This window comes from Echiichthys vipera, assembly GCF_963691815.1.
Source record: "Echiichthys vipera genome assembly, chromosome: 19".
NCBI classification, from domain to species: Eukaryota; Metazoa; Chordata; class Actinopteri; order Perciformes; family Trachinidae; genus Echiichthys; species Echiichthys vipera.
In genome coordinates this window covers 25,611,578-25,636,824 of record NC_139844.1, presented here as the reverse complement: position 1 = coordinate 25,636,824, position 25,247 = coordinate 25,611,578, and the positions used below count along the sequence as shown (strand labels likewise).

General features: G+C 45.2%; 1 protein-coding gene across 2 annotated transcripts; it reads left to right on the top strand.

Moving 5' to 3' along the window:
* Window positions 1–1,463: 1,463 nt before the first annotated feature.
* Window positions 1,464–23,435, top strand: fzd3a (frizzled class receptor 3a). Of its 2 annotated transcripts, none has more exons than XM_083934478.1 (9): window positions 1,464–1,548; window positions 2,415–2,991; window positions 14,495–14,691; window positions 16,050–16,512; window positions 16,604–16,903; window positions 17,707–17,958; window positions 21,048–21,196; window positions 22,230–22,484; window positions 22,561–23,435. In XM_083934478.1, the coding sequence occupies exons 2-9, from the start codon at window positions 2,791–2,793 to the stop codon at window positions 22,817–22,819; spliced, it is 2,076 nt and encodes a 691-aa protein (XP_083790604.1). In that variant the 5' UTR covers window positions 1,464–1,548; window positions 2,415–2,790; the 3' UTR covers window positions 22,820–23,435. The 2 variants fall into 2 exon arrangements, with proteins under 2 accessions (XP_083790604.1, XP_083790603.1); XM_083934477.1 differs by having other exon boundaries at window positions 22,227–22,484.
* The last annotated feature ends 1,812 nt before the right edge of the window (window positions 23,436–25,247 follow it).

Here is a 25,247-nt window from a genome sequence, read left to right as displayed (position 1 = left end):
TTGTTAATGTTCAAATAATGTAATAAATGTAGAGCAGGGAAAGTTAGGCTACAACATTTTCCTCTGAAATGTAGTGAAGTAGTCGTCCTAAAAACGTCATTAATATATACATAGGGTTTAAATTCATTACTCTAGAAGTATAGATACTAGGTTGGTATCAGTTCGAGCTTTTTACTCAAGTAAAAGTGTAAAAGTTCTGGTTTCAAAACGACTGATTTTAAAAGTTAAAGTAATTTAAGGGGAAAAAATGCCATTAAGGACAAATGCTTACAGGGGCCTTCAGTGCACTACCCCACCTCCCTAAAAAACATTTTTCTAAATGCCATAATGATCATTATGTTGTATTAAAATGTTAATGTTGAAGGTGTTTAGTTTTTTAAAGTCATAAGCTCGTGGTACACGGGTGCACAGAGTTTGCAGCATATTCAAAAAGAGTTATTACGTCCAACAATTAAAAAAAAAATCTTCAAGGTACGGCCAGGGATGGAGAAGGGTTGGCTGCTCTTCCTGGATACCATGTCATAAATCAAATCATATATATATATACTGTATATATATATATATATAAAATTTAGAGTAGAAGGTACAGACAATTGCGTGAAAATGTATAGAGTACAAGTAAAAAGTCGTCTGAAAAATAAATACTCCAGTAAAGTAAAGGTACCCAAAACCTCTGATACATACACACTTTATAATAATAATAATAATGTAGTCCTAACATAAATGGAAATGGAAATAGTGAAAAAATTGAATTCCCCTTGTGGGATAAATAAAAGGAATTCTTCTAATTCTTCTATATGAATATAAAACAAATATAAAATTCATGTTTAATGTGTTTAATGTCTTTAATTTACTGACTGCCTCTGAATGTTCTCATGTGTCCAGGTCGTCGTTCTCCTCAAAGCAATTTCAGTCAAAAGCAACTGGACTTGGTTCTTTGTCAGGAAGACGTTTCACCTCTCATCCAAGAGGCTTCATCAGTTCATGTACGCATCTGACCAGGACCAGGATCAGGACCAGGACCAGGCTGGGACTGGACCAGGACCAGGCTGGGACTGGTCCAACTAACTGGTGTGAGATCCAGGTATTTAACCTCTCACAAGGCCGATGATGTCACTGGAACCCTTTGAACCCTACGACCGTCGTTAGAGTCCAGTTGCTTTTGACTGAAATTGCTTTACTGACACTAATTTAACTGATTTTAACTATAAACAATCTGTTCTATTGCACATTTTTGATATTTTAAAGTTTTTTATAATGATTTCCGCTGTATAATATTATATCATAGCAAAATGAATTTCCCCTGTGATTATTAAAATATTTCTTTATTTATATAATGCTCGTTTTTATAGTGGAGGCTTTTATTTTGTAGAGTTTTGACCGGACGCCATTTTTAAAAACATCGCGCGCTTGACGGAAGAGAGGAGGAGGGAGGGAGGGAGGAGGGGGCGGCGGACAGAGGAGGGATCTGCCGGCTGAAGGGGGCACATTCCCGCATTGTTAGCAGCTCGAGGAGCGGCGGAGACCCCGTTAACGACAGCATTTCAGGTAAAGTTACCGTTCAATTTAACCGGTTCATCTTCCAGGGGCCGTTATCACCGTCACCGCCCGGGCTGTTAACCGTTAATAACCGTTAAGATGGACCAACCGTCATCTTTTGTCTCCGCTGCGCCGCTTCACAGAACCTTTAATTCAGCCGTTGGTCTGTCCGGTGTCCGTTAGAAGCAAACCACCGTGACGGTTAAGTTGTATTTTACACTCATTTATCAGGAGGTAGGGTTCATTTACGGGCGGAATAGTGAGGTAGACTCCCCTTTTTAACGTTTAAAATGCAGCTGGGCTTGTTTCACACACACACACACACACACACAGACACACACACACACACACACACACACACACACACACACACACACACACACACACACACACACACACACACACACACACACACACACAGACACACACACACACACACACACACAGGTGAGAAAAGAAAGTGCGTGATTCCGTCGTGTCAGTGAATGGAGAGGTGTTGGCTTGTCACGGGTGTGTGCTGTTTCTGTCATTTAGCAGCTTTTTTAATGGAAAATGGTTCAATTTTAAATAAAAATGACTGTTTCTGAGCTGTAGCGTCCATTCACAGCACCAAACCCTTAATTACTTTAATAAACTACCACAATAAAGGCTGTAAATCCCCACATAAATGTTTAAATTCAAACAATGACTGAGATATTCCCCCTGTGTGTGATTGTGTCTGTTACTCTTAACCCCTAGCGTGTTGTATTGCGTGTTATTCGTCTACACAGCCACCAATTACCTCTTAAATGCACCTTTTGTGTGTTGTCAGGTGTTTTATTTTGGCGGTGCCTGGTGACGTGATACCAAATTACATATGTGCTTTTATTTTCCAGACCCCTGGCTGAGCATCGTCTCCGTCGGTGGTCGCCATCGATTATTTTCTCCAAAGCATCGTCGCCGTTTGCGGAGGGGGGAGGAGCGCGAGCAGCATCTTAAAGGACCGCATCATCTCCCGGGTGATGGCGGTTTGGTGACACACTGCTGACCACAATCCCCACCGTGATGGACGCAGCCAGCTTCAACCATGGGCGTGTTGGACGACTCCGCCCGACCCAGACTGTTTCTCTGTGAGCCGAAGAGGAGGAAGAGACTCCTGGACGCCCCTTAAACCGCGTGATTGCCGTTTCCCACATGCTCACGGGGCTCAACCTCTTTCCCTAACCAGCCGTGCACCCGGGTCTTTCTTCTCTCCCCCAGCGGGCACCGATCATGGGTCTCCTGTGGGTGCTGTCGGTGTCCATGCTGACGGCGTGCGTCGCCATCCCCATGGATGTGGCGGAAGGGAGCCACAGTCTCTTCACCTGTGAGCCCATAACCCTGCGCATGTGCCAGGGGCTGCCGTACAACTCCACCTACATGCCCAACGTCCTGAACCACTACGACCAGCAGACTGCCGCCCTCGCCATGGAGGTACAGTACCCCGCCGACGCGTGAAAGATGTGAAAAAGTGTTGTGTTGCGTGAGGGCGAGTACGGGTGTTTGCATCATCAGTTAAAGTGAGAAGAAAAACAGCATAAATCCCACTTTCCCTTAGACGTAGTCACAGTAAACGACTAAGTATTTCAATATTTACTGATATTTCTTTGCTGATCAATAAGAAACATAAGACGTCATGATTTCTCCCTGTTGTCCCGTATAAACATTTTAAAACACATGTAAATCAAAGTGAGACGCACCAAAACAGCAGCTTTGTGTTCTGCCACACCTGTTCAGTGGAAGGGAAATAAGTTTATTTGAGTATAAAAAAGAGCAATAAAGCACTAGGAAGTTAAAATGCCTTAGTTGCGATGGATAAACAGCTGCCACCTTTATTATTTCACACTAATTTGTCGATTAAAGCTGTTTATTTTAGACGGAAATTGGATGTTTTCTGTATCAAATGGGCCTTTTCCCTCATCAGAGTCACATTTAAATTGCAATAATTCACATTTAGAGGGATTTAATGTTATATTTGAGTCACGTACGGTCAAAGCCGGAGAGGATGTCGGCTCCATTGTCTTAGATATTAATTAACAACGTGTTGTGTGCTATTCAGAAGTGTTAGCCAGACAACACAACAAGGTTTTTAAGGAAATCTGTGTATTTCATCCTCTTTTTTTATGCCTTTTCTGTTTCGTGCTTTGCTTCTTTTCCACTTTCTGACCTTTTTTAAGCATTTTCCTCTGGTTTTCTTCCATCCAGAGTTTTTATAATACATGAAAACAACAAATACCTGTTTTGTCCTCTTTCCCTCTCCGTATCGCTCCCTCTTTGTTCCTGTCTGACCTTTTCAGAGCGTTTTCCTCTGGTGCCTCTGGTTGTTTTACTCCGTTGTGACTCCCATTGTTGTTACACACACTAATGAAATCTACGGCACATCTGCAGACATAAAAAAACCTGCATTTCCTCAAACAGAACCGACACTTTTCTGTCTGCAGGTATGTGTTGTCAGGTCCGGACAGGCGTTTGTGGTAAACCCTATTTTCCAGACTATAAGTCGCTTACGAGTATAAGTCGCACCGGCTGAAAAATGCACAATGAAGAAGAAAAAAACGCATTTTGTTTTGGGAACTTTATTTTATAGAATCAGAGACCAAGAACAGACATTTCATCAGTGTTTCTTAGCGTGGGGGGAGCAATGACTAAAAAATCTAAATGAATCCTGGTTTTCCTGTGTTTCCACTGAAGCGTTGTCGCCTGAATGTTCTTTTGTTAGCAGCCAGTCGGTGTTTAATCACTTTAATGGTTGGGTTCGTATTAAAGGTCGATCCCCACATGGAGAAATGAATCAGTGTTAAAAATCAGCAGACAGAAGCATCACAGTTATACAGCAATAATCAGCCTCAACGCAAACTCAGTTTAAATCAGTGTTTCACACAATGAGCTACACTCAGCATCAGAACATGTCTTTAAATAAATGTTAAAAGGTCCAAATAATTTTCTCCAACAGAACCAGAACAAAGCTAAATCAAAGATCAACAAATAATGAAAGAATTTCAGTTTGTTTAATTCTGTTTTAGTTGTTTTTTGTTCTCAAGCTTAATAATAAAGGATCTCTGAGAAGTTTCAGTTTTGTTTTTTCGTTTTTAGGAGCGAAGCCTCTTCCCAAACAATTTAACAAACGATCTTTGAACGAGTGAATCTCCAACGCTGTCGGAGTTTTCTGAGAGTTGGAAACATGCGACCATGTAGAGACAGAATTTACACTCTGATAAAAACATGAGGCTGTTTAGTTTGTTTACTGAAAAGACAAAGATGTTCTGTAAGAAAAGGATCCTTCAATGACTCCTGTTGGATCTGACGCTGTTCACAAAATACAATTAGCTTAGATGTAATTGACGTTCAAGGGGGGGCGGAGGGGCAGCACGTTGTTCAAGCACCCATCTATGAACTTGTTCCTCTGCTGTGATCATCGAGCTTTTAGCCTGAGATTGTTGTTTTCTTTATTGCAGTTAAAGTATCCTCTCTTTTCCCCCGCACTAGTTTCTCGCTCACTCCAGACTTTCTCTCTGCTGCTCCATCACCGTTTCCAGCTGCATATTTCACCACTTGCAGCTCGTAATCTGCAGAATATCATTTTCTATTTGGGGGCATTTGTGTTCAGTCTTTCTGTTCCCGTTCAGTGGTACAGGAGTAAAAGGAGCAGCACACACGTATAAAGCACCTTCTTGCAGCTGTCAGTGTGAAAATAACAAACGTGAGATTATATTTGATATATAAGTCTCAAACCATGATTTAAAACTGTGACTTATACTCTGGAAAATACGTTAATTAGTCTCCTTCCCATGTTGAAAGTGGTTCAGTGTGTCTGTTGCAGCGGTGCCCCATGGACATCGGTAGCCTAGATAGCTTCCACCACGACTAGCTGGGTACGTGCTGAGAGCTGGAAATATCAAAGTGCTACCCTACTTTAATTTGGCTCCTCTCGCTCCAGGGACTGGGAGTGTATTACCAAAACATTAAGCAGGGAATTAAGTTTGAACACTTCTCTCTGAGGGCCACGAGAACTGTGCATTATTAAATTGTCCTAAAACGGTTTCAGCCCACACGTCTGGCGTGTTGACAGCCAGAGCGATTTACCACAACATGTAGGGACTCCTCACATCGAGTGGAGATGCCAAACTGTTTTAGTTTGGTTCAGACGACGGATTAAAGCTCAGTTTCTAATGTTTAGCCCGTGTTTTATTGTGTGTACATTATCCATAGAGTTAGCAGCCACAGCATCGGACTGTTGTGGCTGCGTGATCCTCTTTGAAATGACGAGTTAGGCATTTACACACAATCACGGAGCAGATGCATCACCTCGTTAAGTTAATCCCGTCCCTCAGGCTGATCCCTCTGGAAGCTGCATCTATCGAGCAATCACTGGCCAAACTGCACCATAACACTACTCTTTGTGTGTGTGTGTGTGTGTGTGTTTATCTACTCTCAGTATCATGTTGCCAAAGTCTCCCGCTCCTTCTATTACTCCTACCCTTTGACATTCACCCCATTCTGCCCGGCACAGCCATGATGTGGATGTGTGCCGACCATCTGCGCCTGCTCCACTTCGCTGTACTCAGCACTGACACGTTCAGTGAGCGGGTGAAAGAGAAAGACGGAGGGCGGGAGGAGTTGTGCGCCGTGAAAATCCCCGGGTTATGTAACCTCCGAACATGCCCTGGCCGACCGTGGGAGCACGCAGCATCGCATCGCATCGCGTCGCTCCACAGCTGCACTCACATTGGGGAAAGGTGCAAACGCTCCCGCCTCGCCTGCAGCTCACACTCACAAGACAAGAACGGTCTTGTCGCTCACTCTCCTCTACTGGGTTTAGTCAGTCTGCCACGTTGTCTTTTTGATTGATTCTCAATTTTCTCATTGCAGAAGTTGTAACCAACCAAGTGCAGTGTTGTTTCAAGGCCAGATTAGCTTTTTACGGCCAATCACAGCGTGTAGGTTGCAGTGAACAGAGAGAGAGAGGCACGGTGTTCACTTTGATTGGTCACGGATCCACAATTAAGTCTCTTTTAGTGCTCAGAAAATCTCGTCGGGTTTTAGAAAACACACCAAACCCAGTAGGTTCCAACAATAGGTTCCAAATAACGGACCATGCCTGTGTTAGGCTCTTGTTTTCCAGATAACTCGCCCTAGATCCAGTTCATGGGAGAATTCAAAGCCTATAAGATGTCGAGGGCAGCCAAATGAGAATTGACAGATGATTTTAAAGGGAATTAGGCCCGCTGAATAGCCATGGTAATGATGATGAATGCCTCGCACCGTGGAGAAACTGGGAGCTGGACGGGAACCAGCGCCTGCCGCTCTTGCCGTTTTTGTCTCAACCCCCTGAAGTGGTGTCTGTCTGAGGTTCTTTTCTCCCGTCTCGCTTTTCAACGTCTTTGTTTTTAGGGAAAGTGGCTGCAATTTGTCATGATATCGTTATAAAGTTTATTTTGTGAGGCTTGCTGCTAATATTTACTTTGGAGTGCGGTTCGCTTTACCGTATGGTGTAACCATGGTGACACGTGATTGAATGAGCTGCAGAGCGGATTTACACAGAGATAAATAGTTATTTTATTGCTCAAATACATGTTGCATGGCCGTCTTAATGGGAAACAAACAATAACGAGGTGATTTGTGAAAACAGGATTTTCTGTTAGTGTTGATCCTCACTCTCCGTCATCGCTGACCGCCGAATGACCTCGCAGCTGAAGTGGGACAGCGGCCTCGGGGCTGGGAATCTGCTATTTCTGTGCCACACTCACATAACATAAGTGGGAGCGTGGCGGATTTGACTGGCATTACAAAAAGAACGAAGAAACGGGCTGAAATCCCCCTTTTTAGAGATAAATACATACTTTAGCTGCAGGGTGAATGTAAAGCAGCGTGGGTTCATCATAGTGAATCAATGATGCTGGTATGAACTGTCGTTGGCCTCTGGAGCAGACTCGGTTCAGTAGGACATCAGGACGGCTCTTTCCTTTCTGAAGGCAGTGGATAAGAAAGAGAATAGATTTGCGTTTCCTGTGTGTGGAGGAGAACTGTCCTGATGTTGTCTTTAAACCCGTGTTTCCTGAGCTGTGGACCAAAGTAGGGCTGCACGATAAGAGGAAAATATGTAATTGTGATGATGTTTGACTGATTTTGCAGTCGTGCTTTCATACATGGTATTGAAGGGTAGTAGGGAGTTTCATTTAAAAGTATATTTAAATGACTTTGGTGTGATTTTGCAAATATCCGTACCAAACAAAGATGTTTTTCTTAAGTCTGTACAATACGACTTTTAGACAGGGACGACGCACCGACCCGTTTTTTTCCAGTCTGATACCTGGCTGAGCGTATCGACCAAGACCCGATACCGATCCGATCCTACTGTTGAATATATGAACTGTAGACCCGTCCATGTGAGTGAAGGCATCAGGCTTAACATAAACATTTAGCTTTGTTATAAAAAAGGGAACAAATTAACACAGATATGAATGTTCTTCATATTATTTTTTTAATAAATTAAGTGTACATTAGCAGCACACTTCCATGTAAAGTGCACTGCAGATTTAAAATGTAATATAAAATATAGCAGCTGCCTGAACCCAACAAACAACGTCTTACTAACTTGCTGTGTATGATATTAATGAAACAAAGAAATGACTCATTCTTCCAATATCTTAGCTACTTAGTCGATATCGGAGCTGATATCCGATCGCTGCATCTCTCTCCCGGACGTCTGTGCAGCACCGCATGCTTCATTCACAACGCTGCGTCGACACGTTTTGCCTTTAACACATATTACATTCGTCCATATTGTGATTAATTGTGCAGTGTCAGACCAAAGCATGCTATTACAGATATCTTGTAACAGGCAAACATTTGCCCACGTTTAAAGGAAAAGGAGAGAAAATGACATATCTGATGTAGAACAGGACAAAGAAACGACTCCATCAGGAGGAAGGGGACTTTCAGAAAGGTCGGAGACGTGATAAGAACGGATCTCTTGAATATTTCTCCAAGGCCAGATGGAAAAGCAAGGGTCAGGGCCGACCGAGATGCTCATTACATTAGACTGATAAGAGGGGTTTGTTTACGTGAAGCCAAGCCAGCAAATCATCTTTAATGGATGCACAGTAAAAGAAAAGTGCATGTTGGAGGTTCAGTGAGGATGGTAACCAAGCCTTTACAAGTCCTATTTCGTCCCTATCGCAGAAATAGAAGCATAAGGACCATGATTGGTCGTTAAAATGTTCAGTTTTCGGTGGTATTTGTGGCGTTGTTTGGTATGAAGGGCGTGCGGTGACACAAAGACTAATCAGAGGTCTGTTTTTAATCGCTCTCTCTCACTCACACTCATTTCCTCCTTTCACGTCGTTCAATCAGCCTCTTCTCTCAGGTTTACAACGCATTCAGATAAACTGTGTCATGTTACAGCTGCTGTGAAGAATAACCCAGATACTCCACCCATGCTGTGTGAATGGATTTGTAAAGGAGAGGTGAGGTGTGTGTGTGTGTGTGTGTGTGTGTGAGAAAGTGAGAGCGTTTCACTAAAATGCTGATAAAGCTCTCTGAAAATGTGCTGCAGTGAATTAAAAAGTGCACCATTTAACATGCTTATATAGTGTGAGCTAGTGAAGATGTACCCCAGCTAAACACACACACACACACACAGACACACAGAGACACACAGACACACACACACACACACACGGTCTGATAAATCCTACCCAGCGTGACCCAGGCTATAAAGGAGCCTCTTGTTTTATTTAATGTCCAACATCGTGTTTATTGGCAGTGGACTGAAAGAAGCACTCCCAGAGAGCAAGCTGCTGGTCCACAACAACCTTTCTGTGTGTGTGTGTGTGTGTGTGTGTGTGTGTTCCCGTATGTGTATGTGTGTGTGTGTGGACGTTACACACTGTCAGAGCACAAGGTTTTCAAACATTTCTTAGCGGTGAATGACACGGCTGACTCGGTCGAACCATCCCTCCTCTCCTCTCTCTCCCTGTCTTACCCACTCTCTCAGACCCCCCCTCACCCATCTCTTTTGTCCTCCCCCTCCCCCTGCGCAGGGCTCACCCGTTGCCCAGGAAACAGTCCCAATTGTGCTGTTAACAAAGGGAGCAGAGGCTTTCTTGCCTCCCGGGAGGTGGTCCCCTCCGCCCCGCACCCTGACCTCCTCGAACCCTGCTCTCCTCCCTCTTCCTCCTCCTCCTCCTCCTCCCTGGTGATGCATCACTTGTCGCCATGGCGCTGAGCTTGGAAATTTGGAGAATTGAAATGGCAGCGGAGGAGAAAGGAGGAGAAAGGGGGGGGGAAAGGGCTGAAGGAGGGAGAGAGGGGGATGATGGGAAGAGAGGTGACTGGGAGGTATTTCTAAAAGAGCGAAAAAACACAGACCAGTTGGCCACGGTGGGTTCTTTGTCATCGTCACAGCATCTCTGAGCCTTCATTAAAAACTCATTACGTTAGCATTAGGAAGCTACACACAGCCACCCTCGCATGACTTCATTTGGACCGAGCCACATTAATATTTAATATCACAGCATCTGATTCAAAACACGCCGGGTAATCTCAGAAATGCGTAGAGGTGAACCAAAGGTCAAGGTTGTTTTTTGTGCTTCTTCAAAGGCGGACAGTTTGGAGATTAGTGCAAAAATATGCAGATATATGCAAACTCACATGGTAATTACACACCCACGCTGAACTGCGTGGTAACATCAAGATTATTTAAAATGATATTCCACTTCTCGGTTCAGTCTGTGAAAGATTTCAGTATTTATTTTGAATTCAGATCAGTGTGTTTCAGTCTCAGATGATCGGTGAATGCTGTTACTTACTGTAAATGTAACATACAGCGCACTGCAGAATTGTATCTTTAGTCTTTTTCACGTCACAGTAGTAAAAAAATGATTACAGCTCAATCCCATTTAGCTGCTTCTGTGTGCGGGTCCTGGTATCGTTCGTGCCGCCTCGCTGTCGCACCACTGCTGGTTAACAACCCTGTACAACATCAGAAGTAAAACAGGACAATTACATGTGTTGACGTTGAAGAGGGAGTTATCACTGCATATTATTTTTATCATGATTAATATGATGATGCATTGCAAACGTCTCGGACATGAATGTCACTTGTGTTGCATTTTCTTTATGCAAGAGAACTTTTTGTTGCTGAGCAGAATGAATTAGTCATACGTTAATCTTAACCCAGAGTCTCTTGTTCAGGCGGTTCCAGGCTCTGACTTTTAGGGTTTTTCTTTGGTTTGTCTCCCAAATCTCTTGACTTTTGTGTTGTTAACTATTCTTTTGTCTATCCGTCCGGTCACACCCTTTCAAAATAAGATTTCCGGGTCCAAACTCTCCTTTGAAACAAAACAAACAACAAACGTCGAACATGTGAACAATTATGATCAGCTCTTTGGTCAGTTAGACTCTTTCTCACCGATAAGAAAGAGGTAAAATAACAATTAGATTGTTTTTAAAAAGAATTGGGGAACACGGCACTGCTGCGTTGTAGAAATACGAGGCTCTGTAGTGTTTTATTGTGCGCGTTATTGCCTCAGTTAATAGGAAATGTACTAATTCAAACCATTTAAGCTTTAAATCACTCCTGGGCCCCGTACCTCTTGGCTTATTGTGACAGTTTATTGTGAAATAAATTTTAGATAATATCGAACAATGTTTATGTCCATTATGATGTGAAGAACACTGTGTTTTGTATACGTCAGTAACTTGACACATCTGTGTGAGCTTGGTATATTATTCCACATTTCCAGAGATCAAAAATCCCCTCTCAAACTCTCATGAATACGTAATGACTGTAGCAGCGGGACTGAAGCTGAAATTGCATTAGCATACCACCCACCCTCAGGCCTGCAGCATTGGACAGAGGTGTGCATTACATGCTTGATTCTCCTTACACAGCCGGCTCTGGGGTGGAGAGCGCCACGACAAACCCCGGCACAGTGGTTCACCAGCTGTTTCCAGTGTGGCCATTAACGTCTAATCCCCACGGAGAGCAAAGAGGCTCCGCAGGGCCTCAAGATGTTGGTGTTTGGGCTGGTGACTGTGGGTAGAGCAGTGAGCAGCCATATGTCCATCCAGCCCCGGATCAGTGCTGCCCACGCTGGCTCACATCATGGTGGACTGTAATAAAATGGCCGGATGGAGAAACTGAAGAGAAGGAGGAGGGGTAGCAAAGGGATGGGAGATGGATGTGTATAAAAATAGGAAAAAGGGAGGCATGATGAATAGGAAGATCCCTCGTTGCAGCCTATATATTTATTCAACCGTTCCCTGTGGTGGCATCTCTGTTTGCGGTGCAGTACAGTACATTGTGTTCTGTGGAGCCTGCGGGAATCAAAGCGCGGAGTGAAAGAGCGAAGATGCAAGCTCACTTTAGCTGCATTAGATCATGTTTGAGTGGTTAACCAACGCTTGCAGGGCACCACTGATGAAGTAATGCATGTCACAGGACCGCACACTGGCAACAGAGAGGAAAGGGAGTCACAGGGAGTCATCGGTACACTTACAGCCCAGTACTGGCACGAGGTGGGGGGGGGACTGTTTAAAAACATCCTCTCCTTTCTTTCTGTTTCGTGGACCCTGGTGTGCCTGATTGTAGCTGTAGCACAATATACTAAAGATATTTCGTTTAAAAAGGAGTCCTTATTGTGTTTTTATAATAATCATATCACGCTCAGCCACTAAAGTGATGTCTGAAGGTATTCAGGGGGTGTCAGTTTGTCACTAAACGTGTCTAATTTATTTCAAACTTTCATGATTTGTTTTGGTTTGTATGTATTTGTTTACTCTGTATCACATGGTAAATGATGATAGATTAAAGGAAAATGAATCAGCAGTGTTTTGACAATCATTAAGCAGAAATATCAGGACTCTACTGTTGCTAGCTTTCGCAAATGAACCAATAATGAAAACAGAGACACTGGTCATTTTTCTTTGTAAGACATATGAACAGAAATCTGAACCGTAAGACTCCAAGAGTGGCCTCGACTGTGTGTGCTGCCTACACTATTGGAAGTCTTAAACCGTACAGTGTGATTGACGGTGCACATCTGCAGTAATGGACCCATTTCAAGGTGGATCACTGGCGCAGCTGAGGAGCCGTTGCTTAATAGATAACTCTGTCTCACAGCACGCGCCGGGTGCTTGTGTTAGTGTGTCCTCGTGCAGCGGTGCTCAATGAAACGTGACGACTCCGTGTGCACAGAAATTACACGACAGACCGGTTGATTGATCGCAGTGATGACGGCTGTGTAAGTCACCTAAATCTTATCGTGTTATGGGTTCTGTGTGTGAGTATGAGTCCTCGTCAGCACCCGTCCATCCCCGATCCCTCACAGCGGAAGTGACTAACCTGATTACCTCACTGCCCGTACTGATATGAACGCGGAGATGACAAAGGCTGCATGGATGTGGCTGCTTCGTGCTTCAAGGGCCAACCCTAACACCCATTATAATCCTTTTTTACATAAAGACAACCCATGTGGGTGGCAGGCAAACATGCTGTCAGAAGACGGATATGTGCGGATGCTGTAGACATATGGTGCGTTACAATAGTCTGTGCAAATCTGATGCAGTTCAGGTGGCAAATATTTGAGAGGATCAGAGCAAAAATCACCGTTTCCCTAAAAGGATTTATCGCTGCATTCTGAGGAGAGCGAGACGCGTCGGCCTTTATTACACGTAGGATTTAAGGGAATGAACGGCTTCACCTGTTTTTAATCCGAAATCCAATCTTGAGGTTTCTTGGTATGAGGCTCAGATGTGTTGTTTTTGTTTCTGCTTACATGCAGCTCAGAAAAGATCCAATCCGCACTGATCTGTGTCAACTGAGCCGTATGTGTTTTTGTATAAACTTCTCAGCGTTATAATCAACCCCAGCTGCTCCTCCTCTCACTCCGTCACTGCAGCAGCTTTTGAACGTTGCACAAATTCAGCTATTTTGCTCTTAAAGCGTCATGAAAATACACACAGAGCTAAATTTGGCAAGCCTCTTCATATTCCCAACACACTTTCTTCAACAAACCCCACAGTGACTCGTCCTCCTTAATATCTATCCCTCTGACAAAGACAAACTGCCCCCTGCCTGTCCTGTCCTCTCCTCCTCCTCCCTCCCCCATCCCTGTCCCTGTCTGTCAGACCTCTGTCTTTAACATTTGGGGGAGGGCGGGTGGGCATGTCTCTGACTGACTTGGGTGTGGCTCGAGGCCTCTCTGTGACACAAACACCAACAGAGAGGTATATGCAAATTCATGCATACAGAATCGCACAACCATGCGCTCTTGGACACATAGATTTGTATATATACACACACATATACACACACACACACACACTCTCCCCTCTGCATTTGCATATTAACAACATGCCCAACAGACGCTTCCTGCACTCCCAACGCCTCTTGGCTCAGCTTATATGATGGGCGAGATCATTATCGCACTAGTTCATGGGTGTGTTCACATGTACATAATAAACTTCCGTCAGTACTTTGGCTTGTGTGTGAGTTAGTGTGAGTGTATGCATGTTAGCACAGTGTGTCAGTCAGTCGCAGCGTGGTCCGCGCTGTAACACAAAGGCCCTGTCAGCAGCAGCCCTGTGTGTGTGAATGGTGGGGGTTGCCCAGCTTGTTGTGCCCCTCCTATCTGAAGGTCGGGGGGAGGAAGAGAGGGGAGACAGAGGAAAGGGGGAGCCTGATATCATGGGGGAGGAGAGGATTATTAGGAACGAGGCCAGAGTTGTTTTTACGGACTCATCTCCAGAAACTGTCAGAGCCATGCTCCACTGATCTCTTTGTGCCTCTCTTCAGCCCTCAGTGTGAAGCTGGAGTCTGACCCGGGACTGTGGTGTTAACTTTCTAAACTGTTTCAAATAAAACGCTTTGATTATTTGGTGCCCGTGTGTTTTCTATACATCTAAATGTCTTCCCGTGTGTCTCCACCTGCAGCCGTTCCATCCCATGGTGAACCTGCAGTGCTCTCCGGAGCTCCGGATGTTCCTGTGCGCGCTCTACGCCCCGGTGTGTACTGAGTACGGGCGGATGACCCTGCCCTGCCGCCGCCTCTGCCTGCAGGCCAAGAGCGACTGCTACAAACTAATGGACATGTTTGGTGTCAGCTGGCCGCAGGAGATGGATTGCAACAGGTTGGTCCAACATTTATCTCAGCGGGAGCGACTCTGCTGCATCGGTAATCAATGCCGATTCTCCTTTTGTGAGCGCTGACGTCGAGTTTTGAGAAGTGGCTTCTAAACAATCGCATTTATTTCAAGGGTAAATGAGTTTTGCAGCCAGATGATTGATTCGGTCAACCACACATTCAATTAGAAACGTCAGCAGCAACAACAGTGCACAGATGGCCAACCCAGTACTGCAGCGCCAAAAACATCCCATTCGACCAAATGATTGAAACGTTGAAGACGAACATTGGGTTTAAAACACTGAATACCATGTTTGCATTTTACAAAAATTCTATCTTTCCTGTTAACCCAACCTCAGGCTCCACGCTGACCTATAACAAACATGCACACAGACACACACTAACACACTACTGACCAGCCAAGAAGTCTGTACGTGAAACACGGAACAAAAGACATGAAAGGAAAGTGAAATAGTTTGGAGCAGTTCCTCAGAAACAGTCTCAGGTTCCTCAGAGAAGAGTCCCATATGTTGTAAAAATGTATTCACTTCCTTTTTTATTCCTCCCAATTTTCAAACACAGCATAACGTCCCTGCTCCTGTGGTAATGAGAGGGAGGGGCAGCTTCTTTTACTGTTGAGCAGCAGCAGTCGAGCCAGTAAGGAGGTGAAGTCAACCCAACCCCGTGAGGTTTTGGGAAAGAGCTTTTCAGGGAATGCTAAAGGGGTGAGAGGGTTCGGCTCAGTGCGTCATTGTAAAACTAGAGACAAGGTTTGGAAGCTGGATTTTAAAAACTCTGCCGTGACCAGAACATTAGGAGGAGTGAGGATGAAAAAGGTCACTTTACTCTGGTAGAGGCTTGCATTAGAGCATGGGTGTCAAAGTGATCCAGTAAAGGGTCGCTGTGGCTGCAGGTTTTCATTCCAACCAATCAAAAACAAACCTGGTCCAACAGATCAACTGTGTGAAGACAATTCAGGTGATCGAGTAAGTCGAGTCAGGTGTGTTTTTGCTTGGTTGGAAAGAAAACCCGCAGCCACAGCGACTCTTTACTGGATCACTTTGACACCCTTGCATTAGAGAGATGCTTTCATAGCCTCCTAGGAGCTGAGTGGTCCGATTACTGGTTCAAGTCTGGCCAAGAAAAATACCCAAAGAGTATTTGCAAAAGATGTGTTGAGCTGCTAAAAGCAGTAACTTAATAAAGACGGCTCTCTAGAGTGTCAGTGTCAAGTCTCTGCAGGTTCTTTCTTTATACCGCACTGATACGATCTGTAATCACCAGTTGCCTGGAAGGTAGAAAATGAGCTCATCACTCTTCAAAAGCTGTGTTGGCAGTTTGTAACACCTTGAATCCTCCTCCTAGGTTCCCGGACTGTGACGAGCCTTACCCCCGTCCCGTAGACCTCCTGTCCAGCTCAGACGCCACAGAATCCCCCGTCGCCGTCCAGCGGGACTATGGCTTCTGGTGTCCGAGAGAGCTCAAAATTGACCCCGACCTCGGCTACTCCTTCATGGGCATCCGCGACTGCTCTCCCCCGTGTCCCAACATGTACTTCACCCGTGAGGAGCTGACGTTCGCCCGCTACGTCATCGGGGTGGTGTCCATCGTCTGTCTGTCCGCCACCCTCTTCACCTTCCTCACCTTCCTCATCGACGTGTCGCGCTTCCGCTACCCTGAGCGTCCGATCATATTCTACGCCGTGTGCTACATGATGGTGTCCCTGGTGTTCTTCCTGGGGTTCCTGCTGGAGGATAAAGTTTCCTGTAACGCAGCGAGTCCCGGGAGGTTTAGGGCTTCAACCGTGACCCAAGGCTCCCATAACAAGGTCAGGACAGTTCCCTTCACTGTGTGTTTGTTGCTGTTTTTCTAAAAACCGATGTTGATCCTCCACCTGTACATTCTCTCCCTGTCCCCAGGCCTGCACCCTCCTCTTCATGGTGCTGTATTTCTTCACCATGGCCGGCAGTGTCTGGTGGGTCATTCTGACCATCACCTGGTTCCTGGCTGCTGTTCCCAAGTGGGGCAGCGAGGCGATAGAGAAGAAGGCCCTCCTCTTCCACGCCTGTGCCTGGGGCATCCCTGGTGTCCTCACAGTCACCCTGCTCGCCATGAACAAGATCGAAGGAGACAGCATCAGTGGCGTTTGCTTCGTGGGGCTTTACAACTTAACGGCCCTGCGCTGGTTCCTGCTCGCCCCGCTGGGACTGGACGTCGTGGTGAGGATGAGTATTACAGAACAAGAGATGGTGTAAAAAACACAAAACGTTTAATAGTGATGCCTCAAGGCCTCTACATGATGGGAGCTCTGATCATGGCTTAAACAAATGAAAGTCTTTACTCTAAGAGTGGGTCCGTATTCACAAAACTGTCTACGGTAAGGGTCCTCACTTAGGGAGTAACTCTTAAGTTAAGGGGCTTTTAACTCCTAATTTTTTAAGTTAAGTGTAATTCTCAAAGCATTTTAGAGCTTAAAGAAGCTCCTAAATGTAGAAAATCACTGAGTAAATGAGGAAGGAGCTAACGCGGCTGCTGCAGTCGGCATTTTGAAAAGAGATGAAATGATAGTGAGCTTTAAAAAGGTATCATCTGAATGGAGATGGCGTTATGAACGTGGTAGAGTCGGTCAGGGACGCCGTCACATCACCAACCAATAAAAACCACCAAACATCACCACAGATCAAAGTTGGTACAACTCTCATCTGTTTGCTCCAGACCACACATAGGGACTCATCCCTCTCAGCCAATCACAGTGGGGATAGAAGTATGAACATGATGTCATCCATAGCAACAAGGTCGACCCCGCCCTCTGGTCTTATCTCAGGAGTCCCTCCCACTCCTCAGGGACAGTTGGTCTCAGAGGCTCTGAATAGGTTTGAAGAAATGACTCTGAACGAAGCACTTTCAGTGCTCCTTGAACTCTTAGCGCTAAGATAAGATGTGTGAATACGTCCCCCTGTTACACTTTGTTACTAAGTGTAACTGAATCCCTAAACCCCCTCCCTCTGTCACATCATCCCAGGTGGGCGTGGCGCTGCTGCTGGCGGGTATCGCAGCTCTAAACCGGGTGCGCATGGAGATCCCCCTGGAGAAGGAGAACCAGGAGAAACTGGTGAAGTTCATGATCCGCATCGGCGTGTTCTCCGTGCTCTACCTGGTCCCTCTGCTGGTCGTTCTGGCCTGCTACCTTTACGAGAACAGCTACCGAGGCATCTGGGAGACGACCTGGGTCCAGGAGCAGTGCAGAGACTACCACATCCCCTGCCCCTACCAGGTACTGGAGCAAGGAAGCAGCACATTGTATTTCAGCAGGAACCATTAGGAGTTTGCAGCCTGCACTGGTTTGGACGAATCATTCCCAGTACAGTTTGAGGAGGGCACAAAACAGAACATTTTCTAACTTAATATGTATTTTTAGTTTCTCTGTTATGGGTTAATAATAGCTACACTCGTCTGCAGACGTATTTGCCTCCGTTCACATCTCACTGTCAGGGTCGAGATGGAGAACGAGTAAAAACTCGCCTGTTTGACAGAAGGGAACGCGATTTACAGGAAATGTGACATGAGTTTGCACCACATACATGTAGCACCTTTAATAGCATCTCTAACCTTTACCACAGTATTATAATTACATGTATTACTTATTAGACAAACATGATATCGTTGTGTAATATACAATATCACATTTTTGAGGTGCTGATGCAGTCATGAGAGCCTGTAGCCCAGAAACACCCAGATGAGCCTTTTAGAAACCCGTACACACACGGGTGGGTGGGACGTGGTGATAGTAGCTGAGATGCAGATGCATTTATGGTCGTCACAGTTTGAACAGATCTTCGCGACATTAAATGTACGACCAGGACTTTTGCAAAGCAGCAGGAAGAGCGAGCGGGAGGTTACATCTGGGACAGATGTGTCTGCTCACAGAGACGTTAGAGAGCACTCAGTGAGAGTGTGTGTCCTGAACATGATCAGACACTGTGTGCATTTAAACAAACATGCAGCACACACACACACACACACACACGCTCACTCTCCCTGTCCTGTGTGAGACAGTCTGCTGCTGCTCGTCTCCAGCAGGTGGCCTCCAGCCTCGGCCCACGCAGGCGTCACCTGACGGAGCTGCTGTGAATAATTCACACAGCTCTGTTGTTCTGTTCCTCAGGTATCAGCTCCCGTGTGCGCCTCAGCACATCCGCTTTCACGCCGCGTCTTCAAAGAGAACTGTGATAGTGGTAGAGCAGACAGTGGAACAGTGTTGCAGGTGTGTGTGTGTGTGTTTGTGTGTGTGTGTGTGTGTGTGTGTGTGTGTGTGTGTGTGTGTGTGTGTGTGTGTGTGTGTGTGTGTGTGTGTGTGTGTGTGTGTGTGTGTGTGTGTGTGTGTGTGTGTGTGTGTGTGTGTGTGTGTGTGTGTGTGTGTGTGTGTGTGTGTGTGTGTGTGTGTGTGTGTGTGTGTGTGTGTGTTAAGTCTTGGTCTTTCAGAGATTCCTTCTTCTGTCGCAGTAATAGTTCTTTAAACTCACCGCATGTGCGATGATATGGAGCTCCAGTTGTGGGGAGAGCTGCAGTGCTCTTAATCTGTCACGTGAAAACTGTATTGTGTAAGAGAGCAGTGCGGTAATCCTGTGTGTGTGTGTGTGTGTGTGTGTGTGTGTGTGTGTGTGTGTGTGTGTGTGTGTGTGTGTGTGTGTGTGTGTGTGTGTGTGTGTGTGTGTGTGTGTGTGTGTGTGTGTGTGTGTGTGTGTGTGTGTGTGTGTGTGTGTGTGTGTGTGTGTGTGTGTGTGTGTGTGTGTGTGTGTGTGTGTGGTCAGCGGGGTCAGCGGGGTCGAGCTGCACCAACATCAGTTACAGCAGATGTGCACAGCTGAGTGCACCGTAGCTGTGCTCATGCCTGTAGGTGTAGAAGGAAAGTTGCAACCTCCCACTCCACCACGGTCGTGAAAGCACACACACACACACACACACTCTCAAGTCAATAGTGTGCATCAGGAGACGCTCCGACTCCGAGTGCTTCGCTATATTTATCTTTGAAAGCCTTCCCTGAGGCTCAGACCTCCACTCTGCTGAACAGCTCCTGAGTGATGCTCGACCCTTCCTCTCCACAACACAACACACACACACACACACACGTAAACACGCATCTAAACGCACAGTGTGTGTTGATGTTATTTACATGCAGTTTTAAAACCAACCCGATCAGGGCAGGTTTCTCAAAACACCGTGGAAACACCGTACCTCTGTTAACAGACTCAGAGAACTCCTTCCTGATTATTCGTGCATGTAAACATCGGGTGTTGCGTATGCGCCAGTAAGCTCCCCACTCCGCGGCGTTGGCTTTTGACCCGGAAATATAATAAACCAGGAAGCAACAACAGAGCGTTCCCTTGAAACCGAGGTAGGATTTCACCACGGCAACGACCATCACCACCAAAAAGACCTGTTTCTGTTGTAATTCTGTCCAAAAGTCGCCGTTTGTGATTTTGACAAAGGTCAAAAGGTAAAACAACACGTTCAGAGCAGCTGTGTGTTGCTGGAGCGCCACCTGCTGTACCGGAGGAAGAGCAACGCCGTCATTTTCCACTTTCATGTTTACGAGGGGAATTTAAATAATCTGATTATTCACTTAACCGGGGTTAAGTGCATTTTCCGGTTACTGATGTGCATGAAAACGCACTGACACACACACACTCCTGTGATTGACTGAAGCCACATGAGCTTGGTTTCAGTCTGAACACTCGTTTTACAGCAGAGTTTAATAAACGACACGAGTTTGACTCTGTAGCCAGCAGCAGAGTGTGTGACGTCCTGGATGTTTTTATCTCTCTGCTGTAATGAGTCTCTGTGGCTCGCCGGGCCTCGCAGCTCTCCGCCTGGACCACTCATAATGAGCCCGTGTGTGTGTGTGTGTGCACATATGAGAGACAGACAAAGGGACAGGAGGGGAGCAGGAGATGGTATTTCCGCGGACAGCTGTAGAGTTGTTGCTATGGCAGAAGGCGGTAGCTGGTCAGGTGTCACACCCAGGGTCCTTGCGGTGTGGGTGGGGCCACAGAGCTGTGACAGTAAGGAGAAGGAGCAGTGTGTGCGTTTGTTCCTGGAGATAATACGGAAAATTAGCAATGTAACACACACACACACACACACACACACACACACACACACACACACACACACACACACACACACACATACATCTACCCTCAGGTCATACAGTGTGTGGGCGGATTAGCTGCAGTAGTTTCCTGTTCTGTCTCTACACACGCACGTCTCTCCATACCAAACACTAACCCCACGTCCTGTGTGTGTTTGTGTGTACTGTGTCTGTGCGTGTGTGTGTGTGTGTGTGTGTGTGTGTGTGTGCAGGTGGAGCGCACCAGCCGCCCAGACCTCGCCCTGTTCCTGATGAAGTACGTGATGATGCTGGTCGTGGGCGTCCCCTCCGTCTTCTGGGTGGGCAGCAAGAAGACGTGCTTCGAGTGGGCCGGCTTCTTCCACGGCCGGAGACGCAAAGAGTACGTCCTTCATCCACACACTCCTGTTTACTCTCAGGCTCCTGGCACCGCGTCACCGCGCCACGGGGCGGGGTTTAAACCGCCGTGCTTCAGATTTTAGCATCAAACCTCTTTTAAAATGTTTCTCACTCCAGTTTTGCTGCAGTGTTTTGAACTCAGAGCGTTTCGTCTCCGCGCAGTGACGAAGAAAAGACCTTCTTCACCTGTTTCTGGTGTAAAACCTCTGCAGACAGTTTAAAATCATAACTTTATATTAATTAAATATGAATTTATGAATAAACTGATCAGAGAATATTGTGAAAACATGAATAAAAAACAAATGTTCTGACTTTTTTTCTCGTCTCAGCTGCAAAAGTTCAGTTTGAGTCGTTTCCAGAAACTTTTTTCTCACTTTTTAAAACAAAATATTTTAATATTTACAAATAAAAACAAGTTTACTGACGCGACACTGAGTCGACCTTTTCACGGCGTCCCCTCGCGCTCAGAGCCTCGTGACGGGATCCTCGTCTCAGCAGTGACGTCGTCGGTGTCACAATCAACTTTTTTATTCCATGAATCGCTGAAAATCGGACTCGAACAGGAACAGGAAACACACACACACACACGCACACACACACACACGCACACACACACACGCACAGAGAGGGATTTTACAGTATGTTTGGGTGCAGATGCAGCTTCTGTTCCTCACTCTTCACGCAGCCGACGAGCGACCGGAGCGTTCACTGACACAACTTTGTTTTAGATTTTGGATTTTTCTAAAAAATCTGCTGTAAAGAAACGGACGACAGGTGTGTGTGTGTGTGTGTGTGTGTCTATACTTGAGTGTCCGTGTGTGTAGATGGTGGTGACACAGGCTCTTCTCTGCGCTCACGCCCCTCCCCTCCAAACTCAGAGCATTAACCCCCTCTCCCACCGCCTGCTCCACACACTCATCCATTCTCTTCTACCGCCACCCCTCCACCTTCCCCCTCTCCCTGCCCGACCTCCTGCGCCTCTCCCTCCCTTCACTCCCCTCCCCCTCCTGCAGCAGGATGGTCAACGAGAGCCGACAGGTGCTCCAGGAGCCCGACTTCGCCCAGCTGCTGCTCCGGGACCCCAACACGCCCATCGTGAGGAAGTCGCGGGGCACGTCCACCCAGGGGACCTCCACCCACGCCTCGTCCACCCACCTGGCCATGTTGGACGAGCCGCCCAGCGCCAGCACCAGTCGGGCCGGCTCGGTCCGCAGCGCACGCTCCAAGATGAGCAGCTACCACGGCAGCCTGCACCGCTCCCGAGACGGCAGGTGGGCGTCCCGCTGTCCTGTTGAGTCCTGCACGCGTCCGCAGAGAACCTGCTCCTGACGTTTGTTTCTCTTTCAGATACACGGCCTCGAGCTTCCGGGCCGCAGACGAGCGGCCGCCCTACGGGAGCATGCCTCGCCTCAACGACCCGTCCCAGTCCCGACACTGCAGCACCAGCCGCCTGGACAGCCCGTCACGGCACGGCTCCACCCAGCGCCTGGAGAGCCAGTCCAGGCACAGCAGCGTCAGGGACCTCACCGGCACCGCCCACGCCGCTCTGGGCGTCCCCGGGAACGGGATCCACAGAGTCCTGGAGGAGGACGGCGCCGCGGCCTGAACGGGACGCCGGGTTCTGTTGAAGAACACGTGACTGGAGGAGAGGAGGAGGAAAAATGACTTCTTTCTTTTTCTAGAAAGGTGAAGAAGGTGTGAGGACGACAGTGACACGAGCTGGAGCCGGCTTCAGCCGCACGATGGAGCCTCGAAGCGTCCGCAGAAACAAAAACACTGGACTTTAAAATACTTTTGTCCCGTTTACGAACTTCACTGCGTCACGAACTCTGTCAGACCGCACTGGATCGTTTCTACGTGTCCTGGTTCGTGTAGAGGATGAATGACGGACGTCAGGAGCGTCTTTTTCTTACATTTGGACGATTTCGCCGCTGACGTCTCCGTTCAAACTCACTTCTGGGATCTTTAGATGCTGAAAACCTTTATTTATAACGGCTGACGTGAACATGAACATCGTCTCTCCAACGCTCCTGAACGTCTCTTTTTGTTGCGTTGGTGCGAAGACATTTGTGACACGAGGAGAAATGTGAAAGAAGCTGAATCCAAACTTCTGCCTTACGTGTTCAGACAGAACGCCACGTCTGCTGCTGCGTCAGCGCGTCACTGGTTTCCTGTCTGAGCACCTTCAGCGCCGTTACACACGTTTAAATGTGCCCTTACTCGACCGCTGCTGTCAAACGTCAGAGCGACGTTTCCTTTAGTGAGAAACTTGTAAAGATGTAAAAACTGAATTTCTGTTCATTTGTAATAAAGTTTTTTTAAAGAACACAGAAGAATCCGACTCCGTCTCCGTCACACGTTCATTTAATGAGTCACAAGAGAAATCTGTCATCTGTCAGCGTTTGGTTTTTAGTAAAGTCACAGTGTTTCCTGAAAAAGAGCCAAAAAAAGGTTGAAAAACGAAAAATAAATGTCTAAAAAAAGCTTAAATCTGTCGTTTTAGCGCCTGTTTCTTAAATAAAGTCAAAGAAAAAGTTTCCAAAACATAAAACAAACATAAAAATAAAAAAATATTGAATAAAAATTGTCATTATGCCGAAAAAGTCAAGATCTAATGTCCAAAAAACACGTAAATCAGTCGTTTGAGCGCCTGTTTAAAGCCTCATGGAAGAATTTCTTTAATAAAGTCAAAAACATAAAACTTTAAATAAAAAATCAGAAATAAAAAATATTTAATAAAAACAGTCAAATTTTGTCAAAGTTAAAAAAAAGTCTAAATCTAAAGTGTCCAAAAAATAAAACCGGATAAAAAATCAGAAGTAAAAATAAACATTAAATAAAAATAAAAATCATAATGTGTTGAAAAAAACATGTAAATCAGACGAAGAAGAGCCGTCAAGAAAGAATTTATTAGAAAAAAAGACAAAATGAGACAAAAAAAATGACAAATAATGAGCAAAAAAATGAGACAAAAAAAATGAGACCAGAAAAATAGACAAAAAAAGAGACAAAAAAAGAGAAAAAATGAGACAAAAAAATGAGACAAAAAAAGAGACAAAAAAATGAGAAATGAGAAAAAAAAGAGACCAAAAAAAATGAGACAAAAAAGAGCAAAAAAATGAGAAAAAGAGACAAAAAAATGAGACAAAAAAATGAGAAAAAAAAGTTGTCCAAAAAATGCGACAAAAAAAGACCAAAAAAATTAGAAAAAAAAGAGACAAAAAAAATGAGAAAAAAAAAATTTGAAAAAAAATGAGAAAAAGAGGCCAAAAAAATGAGACAAAAAAATGAGACGAAAAAAAGAGGCCAAAAAAAATGAGACGAAAAAAAAGAGGCCAAAAAAATGAGACAAAAAAATGAGACGAAAAAAAAGAGGCCAAAAAAATGAGACAAAAAAAATGACGAAAAAAAAGAGACCAAAAAAATGAGAAAAAAAAGACCAAAAAAATGAGAAAAAAAAGACAAAAAAAATGAAAAGAAAAGTAGACAAAAAAAGATGCCAAAAAAATGAGACGAAAAAAAAGAGGCCAAAAAAATGAGACAAAAAAATGAGACGAAAAAAAAGAGGCCAAAAAAATGAGACACAAAAAAGAGACAAAAAAGAGACAAAAAAAATGAGAAAAAAAAGACAAAAAAAATGAGAAAAAAAAGACAAAAAAAGATGCCAAAAAAATGAGACGGAAAAAAGATGCCAAAAAAATGAGACAAAAAAATGAGACGAAAAAAAGAGGCCAAAAAAATGAGACAAAAAAATGAGACGAAAAAAAAGAGGCCAAAAAAATGAGACAAAAAAAGACCAAAAAATGAGACAAAAAAAGAGACGAAAAAAAAGAGGCCAAAAAAATGAGACAAAAAAAGACCAAAAAAATGAGAAAAAAAAGACAAAAAAAATGAGAAGAAAAGTAGACAAAAAAAGATGCCAAAAAAATGAGACGGAAAAAAAGAGGCCAAAAAAATGAGACAAAAAAATGAGACGAAAAAAAAGAGGCCAAAAAAATGAGACACAAAAAAAAAGAGACAAAAAAAATGAGAAA